Genomic DNA, 13,070 nt, shown 5'->3' with positions numbered 1-13,070 from the left:
TAACTGAGTTGAAAAACAGTCTAGAAAATGTAAAAGCAGTCAGGTACACATACAGTCACTAATGTTGTGACAGAAGGGGATGAACACCTGCCAAGGGGGAAGGAGCAGGGTAAAAGAATGTGGATATAAAACTGATAACACATGAACGTGAATGTAAAGTTATAGCAAGTTCAAAGTGAGCCTGGAAATTTGAGCAGGAAAACAAGCTAAGGTGGTGAAGAGCTTTCAACCTTATTGGCTCTCTTAAATAGCATCTAATAGGTGCTAATTAAGACATTAAATTTGTTTGACATTGCTTTGATCCGGTTAATCAGCTGACTTTCTTTTCTGCAGGTGTTGCTGTGTTTTTCCCGAGATACATCTGTACTGGAGCACTTTGCTTACAGTAGTGCCACCCCACCCAAATCATATATACAAGGTAAAAAGAGTTGTGTTTAAAAAGCTCATGTAGATTTTATTATTTGCACTAATACAGTATGTGAATTTGCTTTGTGTTCATTACACCTAGCAGACTACCCTTTAAAGAATGTTAATAAAAATGTATCCAGCTGACTTCTGTGTAGATTCTGACAGTTTAGAAGCTGATCACAGATTGCAATACTGTTCTTTTACTCCACTTTCCTGTGTATAGTTCTGCAGTGTTTTACCAGGAGAAATGAAACACAACTATGAAAATATGGTAAAATCATGACAATGCCTGTCTTCGTCAGAGCTAGACATTTAAATAGACAATATTGTCCTCTGCAACTCCAATAAATTTAGCAACTGGAAGTAGTTATAGAATGTTGTCTTTGCAAAGCAGTGAGTTTTGCAAATATTTGTAGATAGGAGCAGAACATATTGCTAAAGATCTGTGGGCTCGTTCAAATGTGTGGGAGAGTAGAGCTTTACCAAGCATACTTAGAAGTGATATTTTTTTAAAAAAGCATGGCATCTTCCAGAGTATCTGCTTCTTTTTGGAAGTTCTTTGATTTGAGGTCTCATTATTTTTCCTAACTATCTTTAGATTTCTTGATTCAGTCCACTTGCCTTCTCTGCCAGCTTCTCATACCATTCTTCTGGATGTTTCCATGTGTCTTAGAAGCTCACTTGCCTTGATTTTACCTAGAGATTCCTAATTTTGCCTTCTTTCTTGAGTCATTCAGTAATCCAATCACTTTTTTTTCCCATGCACCTTCATCTTCTACATTCCCATTGATTTCCTTGGTCCTGGTGCCTGTGTATTTAGCCAAATGTGATCCCTAACTACTTTTTTTGCACAGAACCTCTACTGAGAGTTTTTATTTTGCTGCCTCTTATGTCGCTATAAGTAATGTTTGTTTTCTAATTTTTTAATTCCTTTTTTATTGCTTTTTTTACTGTCTTGTACTGAATGATAGAGTTTACCTACTCACTGAAATAAGCAAAGGGCTCACTGAGAGCAAAACAGCAGTGGGATCCCAGGTCTCACTTCAGACACAGAGCTGTGGCAGCCCAGAAACACAGCAATGGAGAACATCCTGCATATTCCCAGGCAAATCCTGGGGAATGATGTTGCTGATACCTAAATCTGTGCAGTGCAAATCCGAAAGCCTTGTATGCGCTATTTTTAGCTGATTTTCCAAGAGATGTGCTTTATGCTAAAAATACTCATCCTCCCAGATTATAATTCCTGGCTGCGCAACAAGCAAACTGTTGAAAGGAAAAGGAGAAAATAATTTTTAGTTTCATGAAACAACTCGTTTGTATAATTGGAAAACACTGGATTTTGTTTTCATAGGGTAGTAGGCAGGAATTTCGCAGGTTATTTTTGTTTTAGGAAACTATCAAGGTCCAGATTCCATTGAAGCTGACAAAAGTTCCATGTGCTAAATTCTATTGTGAAGAGTAATTAGAGTACACAGAATATTCTATAAATGTTCTTGTAATAAATTAAATTTTTAGTTGAATGTTCTAATTTTAGAACTAAAATAATTGCAAGTTTTAATTACTTTTAATTATATTTAATAGCACTTCTATATTTCTAAATAAATTGTTAAATTTTATTAATAGATTTTGGATTATTAATTTCTATAGTTAAAATATGGTTTAATAATACAATGTGTTCATTTTGCATGGAAGATAAAAAAGTTACACCATCAGTGTATATGATCAGTGGTTTTCTTGATTTAATTCTTTTGTATCCAGCGTATTACTTAAATATTTGTTTGTTATATCAGAACATCCATCTTCCTCTGTTGCAAACCGAATGATGCCTTGAATTTTTTTTATCTGTATTTTATTTTGTATCCGTTTAACGGCCTTTCCTGTCCCTGGGTCAGTCTGCCCTTATTCCCTCCTAGAGCTTCACTGTCTTCCAGGTCTGCAGCAAACACCTTTAGAGCTCCTAAGACACACCCAGATTAGAATCTCAATGGAACAGCATTACTGAAATTTTCCTCCTCTTTTTTTGTTGTTTGTCATTCTTCTTGATTGGTGCTGCATTTCAGTTTTATATCTGATATTGTACCAGTCACATTGCATTTCTTGCCACATTTTAGACAATGTAAGATGGTCAATAATATAATTAGTTATGAGTTTTGTCATTGTAACTTAAAACTCACTTTTTAATTTAAATTGTTTAAATCTTTATACCTTTTTACAGCTTAATGACATTTTCTTTGTGGTTTGATGGTTCACAGGAAAACTCGGAATGGAAGAATATGCTGTTTACTATCCTCCAAATGGTATGAATTATACTCTTGCCTCCTCTAGTGGTAGTTTGGAAAGATTTTTTTTCTCAAATACATATTTTCTTTTTCTGTTGCAAGTTACGTTTTGCTATTACTGTGTGAAATTCATTAATTAAAGGAGTAAGCTGGATGGAAGCTACTCCAAACCCACATTCAGCCTGGTGTTAGTGATTACAAATGGAATTTATCTTTGTGTGTGGGAAGGAGAAGGAAAACAACTTGTGATACTGCAGCTTGTATTCAGTCTTGTACAAGCACTTAGAGGATTTGAATGATAAATGCTGAAACTGGCTGACCTCCCAGCTTTTCAGTACTTAACAAACCACACCCTAAAGTCTCCTTTCAAAATGTGTGTTGACACAACAGATCTATGTAATTTTAATATCGTCACTGTTGTTATAACTTCAGTTATTAAAATTGGTTTTTTCAGCTCTTACCTTGACCATTTCAATCCCTTATTGAATCCTTTCCCTCCATTTGTATTTCAAGCTCTTTCCTCTTGCTTTCAAGGCTTTACATCACCAATCTTAAATCTGTGTCTCTGGCCTTGTCTTTTATGTCTTCTGTATTTCAGTGTAGTCAGTTGCAGGTCATACTTTTGTTTCACTTTTTTCTATGTTTGCCTCTGCAATTTTTGCAGCTTTGTAGCCATGAAGCGTTGTTCTTACGATCTTTTGCCAAAGCAGCCGCCTCTTGCCAGCCTTAAATAAAATCTAGTGAATGGGAGCTAAGATCAGCTGGGAAGAAGGAGCAAGCTGTCATTGCTACAGCTGCCAAGTACTGTGGATGTTCTATCTGAGTACTACATGAATTACTAGAGGTCTTGGCCTCCTTTTTTTCCTGCTCCAATCTTGTCAGTGCATGACATTTATGGGTTGTCATTAATCTGAAATTAGGTTCTGATATCAGCAAAGCCTCTGTGTATCAGCTTCATGGAAACTGAGCTTTACTTGACTTTCTAGGAACTGTAGCTTGTGTTTAAATATGTCATTGGTTGTACTGACATAGGTGATACTGTACATACGTATGTACAAGATGGAGATCTGTGCAGGTGCAATAACAAGGAAATACTTTATTCCTGATGTAGGCAGAATACAATTTGATAATGTGAGGGGGAATAATATTTATTGCATGCATAAAGGGGATTATTAAAGAACGAAAAAAAAAAAAATTTTGTTTTGCAGGTGTCATTCCTTTCCATGGCTTTTCTATGTATGGTAAGTGTGACTCTTATAAGCCAAAACCTCAGGATTGCTTTTCCTCATATTGAAGTTTAAAGCTGTATATACTTTTCTGCAATTTTTTAACTGGTGTATGTGCTTTTATGGTTTTTTGTGTATGATTGTTGAATATAATTTTTAAAATTTCAGGCTGTTTTATTTACTCATATTACAGCTTGCTGCCATGTGGGAATTCCTTTTTTGAGAGTTAATAGCTGAGCTAAGCTACGCATCTTAATGTATATTAATAGAGGGATAAAGTTTACCAACAAAGTACTCTTTCCTTGTGTTTTACTTCTGGGTAGACCAAGTTACCCATGAAAAAAATTCTTAAAAACATAAATAATGTGAAAGACCTGTTGCTCTCTACATTTACCTGCAAGAGATGTTAAAAGAGCATTACATAATATAATGCTTGCTAATTTACTGCACGGAGGAAAGCACAAATATCAATAAGATTTTTAGGAAAAAAAAGCAGAAAAATCTCCTGGGGTTACAGACATATTGCAGCTATTGCAGATGTGAGATTAGATGTTTTGGCTTTTCAGTTTTTTCTTTTGGTTTATCAAAGGTGTTCGTAGCATCACAGAGGAAGCAGATTTTAAGATTATACTTAAAATGCTGTGTTTTACTAATAATGAAGTTTAATGATCACACACAATCATTAAAATAATAGAATTGAAATATGAAGTGCAAATTTGAACCTGAGTAGAGTCTTTGGAGAGATGAGCACATAAGTTACAAGCTCTTGCTTAGGGACTCCCTTAGAGACGTTCACTTGTTCTGTGTGAGCTGCTTTTCAAAATATTTGGATTTGACTCTGCCCTTGAGAACAGAGTCTCTCAAACAGAGGTGTGAGTTTTCCTCCCTCCCTCCTGTCCTCACTCTTTGCACAGGCTCAGAATATGCTGGCTCTGGGAAGGAGGAAGGAAAAGCAAGGCAGCAGAAAGATGGTAAGGTAGCTCAAGACTGTGGCTACCGTGGCTGGGACCAAGCAGAGCATCTGCTGTATTCCATACTGTGCTATGTGCTATGTGAGGAAGTGTCTGGGTCCTTTTGAAAATCCTATACCCTTTTTCCTGTTGGCACACATTCACTGTCAGGGTGCCAGCTGTCAGAGGCTGTTCTGTTACTCTCCAGGCCCTTATGTACATGTGCACACTGACAAGTTTTCCACCTCCATCTTCAAGCATTAAAAACATGAGCACGGGTAACACTCTTTGCTTTTCTGGCCCTTATGGAAGTACATGTTTCTGTGAACATCTCACCCTGCCTTAGCGCCCCACCTCTCATACACAGACACCATTTTTGTTATTAAGCCCCCTTCTCTGATACTTAAATAAGAAAATAAGTTCACACGTGCATATATCCATATATATATTAAGAAATGTACATATATATATATGTGTGTATGTGTACATACATATGCAGATAAATATATCCATATCCCTAGCTTAGCGTAAATAAAATGGAGGTAAAGGTGAATGTAGAGATAGAAACTATGAGTGTGTTAAAATGTAAACTGTCAGCTAAAAATGATTAAACCTGTAAAGTGAAGCAGTCAGCATGATGACTGGACAGATCAAAAGGCTGTTCACAAAAAGGTGTGACAGCTGTCTGTGAGAATGCATTGAGTGTATGGACTGTCAGTCTCAAGGAATGATGGTTATGTTTGAGCAGCACATACATATAACAGATTTATCTATATGCTGGATTTTACAAAACAAGCAAAGTTCAGACCTGCTGTTTTACAAACGTAATCAATTATTATTTTGAATCAGGCCTACTAGAAGACTTCTGAACAGTAAACTACCAAATGTCCATGGTTTACAGATCTTGTAAGAAATAAACATGTCTCTATGAGTTTGTCATACTTAATGATGTTATTGTGGCAACCAAAAGCTGTTCTTTTAACATTTTCATTTTCACAATATCTGTCTTCAAGCAGTCTTACAAATAGGGCATCAATTTGGAGCTGATCACTGGCCCCATGGCACACTGAAATTTAGAGACAGTTTAATCAAAAACTTTCAGTCTTCACATTGCTCTGCACCTTAGGGTGCTCTCCTTACAGCATATTTCTTAGGGATCAGAAGCCAGCACTGTAGTAAGCAGGTTCTTGAAATATGTAGGAATAATATCTACAATATATCAGACTCCCTTTTTTGACTTTTTGCATTAAATGATAGACTGTGATGGAATACTTCTTTCTCAATAATTGGTTTAGTACTGTTCTTGTAAATTGTGGTACTATAAATTACCTGGCTTTTCCTCATACTTCATGCACTTAATCATTGAACTCTTTTAGCAGTTTACAGTGTTGAGTCAATTATAATTCTTTTATCCTTTCAGTTGCTCCACTTTGTTTTCTGTACCATGAACCTTCCAAATTGTATCAGATATTCCGTGAGATGTATGTGCGTTTTTTCTTCAGACTCCATTCCATCTCTTCTCATCCCTCTGTAAGTTCATTAGGAATTAAATCCACTCACTTGATATCCTGTTTGCTACAGAACAATAATATACAGTAGCATGGTTTTCTATGTGATTGAAATGTGTCCTTTTAAATATACTAAAATATTTTAGGCAAGCTTGGGAAAATTATTAGGTAATTCCAGTCTGGATATTGTTGTTTTCTATGTCAGCGTTAGTCTTTGCTACCATGTACCTTATTAAAATAGTAAGTTCTCATTTTTTGAGAGTATGGGGTCTTTTATAAGAGTCAAGTTTTTTAATCCAATAGATTTCTCAGTTCAAAGAGTCACACAAATTCACTTTCATTAAAGATATGTAAATGGACTCTGAAATATTGTCTGGGGTAAAGGGAATAAAATATATGTATTGAGATATTGTTTCAGTGATACCAAGTTTGTGTCTGTTTCTTTAACTGAAGAGTCTTGGTATGACTAGCACATACTTTTTAGTACTACTAGATGAGTTTCAATAATTTGTCTGTGTGTGACCAGGATCAGCTCTCTTGAATGTACAAGAGTTATAAAAATTGGCTTGTCTTCTATTTGTGAAGAATAAAACAGAGTAAATATTTATTTTTTCCTTCAAAAAATGCTGAAAAGTTACATTGCTTTTTGAAAATATTTCTGGTTAAAAGAAAATCCTATCCTTGGTATCCCATTCCAAGGCTATGTATTGCGCTCTCCATCTTAATAGCAGAGAAAGGGGTCCAACAAGAATCTATTCATATCCATGGGAATTTTTGAAACAATTTAAAAAATGTGTTTAGGTTTAACTATTTTTGTAGTCATCCCTATTGCTGTTTGGCTTTGCTTATCAGAGAGATACTTTTGCTCACATCCTTTATTTTTTAGTGCAACTGAGGTCTGTTTCATCAAAGTGGAGATATTTCAAGTAGGTTACATTATAATAACCCATTAAGTACTTCAATCCCGTCATACAAACACCATAAGTAACTCAGACTTGCAAAGGACTATCAGAACATACTATGTTGCTAATACATACATGGAATTTCAGGAGCAAGGCTTTAGTGACTGAAGGTATTAGAATTGCTTGTGCCTTTCTCACCTGAGTTGAATACTGTATCATTGTGTTTTATTGCTTGAATTAAAAATTCATGCACACTTACATGCTGCTACTGTTTTCCCAGATTTGACAGGATGAGTGTTAGTATTCATGACATGATCTTGTTTCTTTAGGGCATTGTATCATTGTGTTTGCTTTTTGAGACTCTTCTACAAACTCATCTGCCCCAGCTCTTCTATCACCTCCGAGAAATTGGAGCTCAGCCGTAAGTACTTCTTTCTGACTTTTCATTCTGAAAATGCTGAAATATTCTGAAAGTGCTGTTCTGTAGTGCTTTAATTGAAGATCTATAGGAAATTACACAAAAGTATAACCATCAGTTCTCCATTTTTTCTTGAGAGTCAGATGGAGTGCTTTGTCTAACCTGCGTATCTGTGTTTTGTGCATTTCTTCTGTATGCTCTGTGAAAGAGAGAATTGCTGTGAGAAATGTTCTATGCTGCATTATTCAGCTAAGTTTCAGTAATTTGTGTTGTATCTGATGGAACTAAGTGATGTATTTCCTAGGGGACAGAAGATACAGAGATGTGTTAGTTGCAGCAGAAGGTACTAGAAGAGGCAAGAGAGCAAGAGTCATTCAATAATGAATTCATGGCGCCAGGCACAACAGAACCTGAAAACCATTTTGTCTTAATTGGTATCCATCTTAATAGCATAATGGCAGAAAGGATGAAACATTGAGGGTGATAATAGCTGAAGATCACTCTAATGTGATTGTTTGATCAAAATGATTATGAGAATGATATTAGTACTTTATTAAATGAGATGCTAAATAATTTTATGATGGCTGTTGCAAATTAAATCAATAAAATATTGATTACTACTGCAGCAAGAGAAAATTATTATTCTTCCTGGAAGAGAAGAGAAATGCAGAAAGATAATTAAATATTTTCAATTTATAGACAATCTGGTCATTATGGGCGACAGAAATATAATAACCATTGTTTTTCACTTGTTTGCAGGCTACGAATTTCATTTAAATGGATGGTACGAGCATTTTCTGGTTATTTAGCTACAGACCAGCTCTTGCTTCTGTGGGACAGAATCCTGGGATACAATTCTCTAGAAATTCTTGCTGGTAATAGAATTATTTTTACAAAACATGTGAAGTCTGTGTGAATGTAAGGCAAATAATCATTAGCTTCAATGTATTCTGTGATGAGAAGAAAATAGTTGCTCTTTGACAACCTGCAAACAGCAGGTTACATACATGTCAAAGCACATATCATCTAGAAAAATGGAACTGAATGAGTACTGCATCTTTAATAAAAAATATGTCAGGTAATTTTTTTAATGGCAATACTCAAAAAATGCTAAGTGCTCTCTGAACAGAACACAGGATGTTCTCCCAGCTTCAGTAGTAGTGGTAAATGAATTCATCATCTTTCACAAAGTACAAGATTCATGTTATTTATGGCAACTACCTCTGCAGTACTTAAAGCAATTGAGAGTCCCCCTGATTTTGCTAGATTTCCTTTGAAGTGGCATCTTTTAAGACACTTTGAAAGTTTTTTTCATAAACTTGCCCTCATGTTTAGGAAGGTTTAAGATGGATGTTTTAAAGAAAAAATGTATCTTTAGTTGAGTCAGTTTTTAAATACAAAGTAGGTGAGTAGAAGAGAAAAGTTTTTGGTTTCATTTGTACATGTATGACAGCTTGTCCCTTTTAATTAAAAGGTGTTCATCTTAAACTCAGACTTTCTTGAAAGAATGTTGTGTTTTTCCTGTCTGTTTAAAAGAGCAGTCAAAGAAACTCAAACACTGCCACCTGTTTTATATTATTCTTCAGAATCAAAATAATTAAACTAAGTGAAAACTGGTATTTTATTTCAAGATTAATTCTAACCACTATATATCAGGTCAGAAACCTAAATATTGGACATTTTCTTTCAGTCCTGGCAGCTGCTGTGTTTGCATTTCGAGCAGTCAACCTGATGGAGGTGACATCACTGGCTGCAGCTGAAGTAAGGATAAGTTTCACTTAGAGGAGATTGAAATAGTTTCTGATGCTTTGCCAGTAAGAGTAACTTAAGCTTCACATGGCACATGATGCATAGTGCAAATCTTTCTGTCTAAATTCTTACCTTAGATAAAAAATAAGGAAATTGTGAACATGTTGTACATAATGCTGCTTTTCTGGAGTAGAAGGAAATAAAGCATATTTGCTATAAAAATGCAGTGTTATAAAATTATTTTTTACAGTTAAGCTTTTTTTAATATATAATCTGTGTTAGTGGGATATATTGTTTTTGATATATTGCGGAGGTTTTTACCCTTTTCCTCAGTACATTTTAGTTGCTTCTGCTCTACAAATTACAAAAATTTTACAAGATTACTTTGTCAGTGTGAATCTGAAATTTCACTGTGTATACTGCCATAAGAAATTAAGAAAATGAAGTTATTAGTATGAAGATTTTTACTATATATAGTCACCTGTTAATTTTTTCTTTTTTTTTTTTTTCAAAAATGCAGTGATGGATTTTTTTCCAGATTTAGAGAGTTTGTGATCACTTTCTTTGGCTTTTTTTAAAACATACTTTCCTGAGAAGACATTGATTATTTGACACGTTACATTGGACTTAGTTCACAAGTACTAGCCAAGCCACAGGATAAGGATTCTTAATTCCCAATTATTTTTAGAAACAAGTTGAAATGTTAGACTCCTTATTCACCCATGATGCAGTGTATATTTGAAGTAAGGCTAAAGACTAAAATGAAGTTACTTGGGTACTATACATTGGGTAAACCTGTTTTTTCTTTGAAATGTTAGAATGAAAAATTATGCCATAGGATACTAACATAAACCAGTATAATTTGTTTCTCGCCATATCCACATCTGATTATTGGCAGTATCGTAGTCAGTATTTGAATATTTTCCTGACATCTTAACTTGCTTTAAGGAAATGTGATTCAAATGTCAAGTTTAACAAACCTTTCTGATTTTCATCCTAGGCTGTCCTTGCTGACCTTTCAACCCTGAAAGTTATGCCTCTTCTTCAAATCTTCTTGTTTGCTACTGTCACTTGATCTGTTTCAACAACAGTGGTACCACATCTCAGTCTTTCTGGAGAAGCTAAGCATCAACTATGCAATGTCTGCATAAAACCAAAATTAAACTCCATGCATAAAATCAATTTAAAAATAATTACCTTAATATTTTCTAACTGGAAAAAATAACTTTGCACACGATTGTGTGAAGTGCATGCTAATGAATTGCACTGTAAAAGCAATGTAAAAGCAATTACTTGTACATTGAGAATGACTACTTGTGCAAGTAAATAATATGAATCACTGTCTAAAATGCATGTGATATTAATTTAAATAAAGTAAATGTAATTCGTGATCTGAGTTTTGTGATGTTATTGTCAGAGTTGTTAAGGCTCTTATTCTTTTAATATGAAATTACTTGTTCAGGCTCACAGCTTAGAGGATATCCTCTCCGATACTGTCAAATGAGAAAATAAAGATACTTTTACTTGCAAGATTATTTTTTATTGTTTTCTTAGGAAAAAATGGGATCATACATCAGTTTTTCCTATCCCTGTCTTATTTATTCTTTTCACAGATATTTTCTCCATGTTCTTTCTTATGTTAACTGTGCCTGTTTATTCTTTTCATACACAGAGATGTAGTCACACATTCCCCATTCATCTTTGGTTAGGTATAGAGCTATCTCATGCATCTGCTGAACTCCTCCCCAGATCAAAGGCATAAAATGTGTTCCCCTGCAGAGAAGGCCTGAGCACAGCTTCCTTCAGAACTTGTTGGAGCCAGTCTTTGCATGAGACAAAATATTGACCTGAGAACGATGCCAAGAGTCCTTTTGCTGTGCCCCACACCCTCTCTGGGAGGGCAGTGCCTTTGACAGTTCTCCAGCCTCTGTGATTCAACAGCTCAGGCTTCAGTGCAAGAGCCCTGCCCATGTTGATGTGTGATGGATTGTCTGACTACAGTCAGACTGGGATCATCTCTTAGCTCTCATACCTTTTTGTGAGGTCTTCCTCACAAAATTTGTTTGATTTGTTTAATACCAAAGTTGGAATCAATAATCTGATTTGACTGAGTGTATCTAAACACCTGAAAAAGGCTCTAAGCCAAAAAATGATAATGGTTTATATAGTTACTGTATTTACAATAGGACTTTTGTTTTTGTCTGGTTTATGAACATGTACATGCTTATGGACATGTAGTTATCATTATTTGCCATACTGAAAGTAAGTCAGTGAAACATGAATCCTTCATACCTTGCCCAAAATTTGACAAGTGGTATAAGCTGTAGTCTCAGGTAGGGGTATGAGCGGTACGTCTGTGATGATAATGAGACTTGTCTCTGTCATGATAATGTAGTAGAAACTTAGTGAACTAGTAAATTTATAAGGCTAATTCATAAAGAGGTTAAGTTGTGGACTTGGTGGTAACTGTTCCTATACAAAGAATCAAACTGCTTAGCAGATAAAATGTTTGGGAATATTTGGGGAAATTTTGCTCTGGATAACAGAGAAAATGGATGTTTTCCTTAATATTTGCAAGAAGTTGTTTTAACTGTTTAACTAGATGTTTTTCTGTGACACTTGATTTTTTAAATGATGTGATAGCTTTTATCTTTTACAGCAAGTATTACCCTGTTTTAAATATGGGAAATGAAGGCATAGAAAGATTAAGTGAATTGCTAAAGATTACAGAGTAGATTCCTCAAGGAGGTGAGCAGTCTCTTTTCTCTTGAATTTCTGTTTGCATTCTGGATACTCTGTGTATAAACCACAAGATCTTATTTAATCTTCAGATCTCCATCTAAAAATGCAGCATTATGCAGTTTTTACAATCCATAAATTGGGTAGAAGTTTAGAAATCATAATGTTACAAAGCAGTCACAAGGTTTGTGGCCCAATAAGGTCATTTCAAGGTTACTGTGGCATTATAAAGAATTAAAAGTATTTACTAAATAGCAAGGGAGATTCCCTACAGGCCTGCTGACCCGCTAATTCCCTTTGCTTTATGTTCGTACACAGTGCAGAATCTGAACAGCACCTTAACTTTTTCCAGATTAGGATTTTTGAGCAGTATCTTCTCTTCTTTTTAATTTTCAATAAATTTGGAAATGCTATAAGTAGGCAGAGATAGAGACTGTTGGATTCTTTGAACAAGCAGTTCTGTGACTAATAGAATATGGTCTGTTTTATCTCCCATCTCCCTTGCATCCCCTCCATCTTCCCCACTGGGGCACTTAAACTGTGCCTGACCTGCGCCAGTGTCTCTCCTGATGCCTGGAAGGGAACTTTGTGCTCTGGAGCTCATGAGGGTGCCCACACACCTTCTTGTATACAGGAGTACTGAGCATAAGTGCCTTAAAAGGAGATTAGGATGAGATTAAAAACTGAACTAGATCCTCACCTTAAGCTTCAACTCTACTGTTGGATTTTTATATATTTTTAAAAATCTATTTTAAAATGTTGTTTTTACAGAAGTGGTGTTGTTTTCATGTTCCCCTCAGTTAATCATTTAGTTCCAGCAAAATACTCTATTTCAGATTCCGTCTGATACTTGTATTTTTAATCTCCTTTGCTCAAATAATACTAATTTAA

General features: G+C 35.1%; 1 protein-coding gene across 2 annotated transcripts in view; it reads left to right on the top strand.

The window, feature by feature from the left end:
- Positions 1-10,831, top strand: part of TBC1D19 (TBC1 domain family member 19) — a 49,105-nt gene extending 38,274 nt beyond the window's left edge. For both annotated transcript variants that reach the window (XM_050974015.1, XM_050974016.1), the window contains 8 exons: positions 334-418; positions 2,661-2,705; positions 3,896-3,928; positions 6,284-6,393; positions 7,603-7,694; positions 8,451-8,566; positions 9,382-9,452; positions 10,441-10,831. In XM_050974015.1, coding sequence (XP_050829972.1) covers positions 334-418; positions 2,661-2,705; positions 3,896-3,928; positions 6,284-6,393; positions 7,603-7,694; positions 8,451-8,566; positions 9,382-9,452; positions 10,441-10,515 — 627 coding nt within the window. In that variant the 3' untranslated portion in view covers positions 10,516-10,831. The remainder of the gene's footprint in view (positions 1-333; positions 419-2,660; positions 2,706-3,895; positions 3,929-6,283; positions 6,394-7,602; positions 7,695-8,450; positions 8,567-9,381; positions 9,453-10,440) is intronic.
- The last annotated feature ends 2,239 nt before the right edge of the window (positions 10,832-13,070 follow it).

This window comes from Serinus canaria, chromosome 4 (assembly GCF_022539315.1).
Source record: "Serinus canaria isolate serCan28SL12 chromosome 4, serCan2020, whole genome shotgun sequence".
In the NCBI taxonomy this organism is placed as follows: domain Eukaryota; kingdom Metazoa; phylum Chordata; class Aves; order Passeriformes; family Fringillidae; genus Serinus; species Serinus canaria.
Note: the sequence above shows the minus strand (reverse complement) of the source record. Positions and strands in the feature narration are given on the sequence as shown.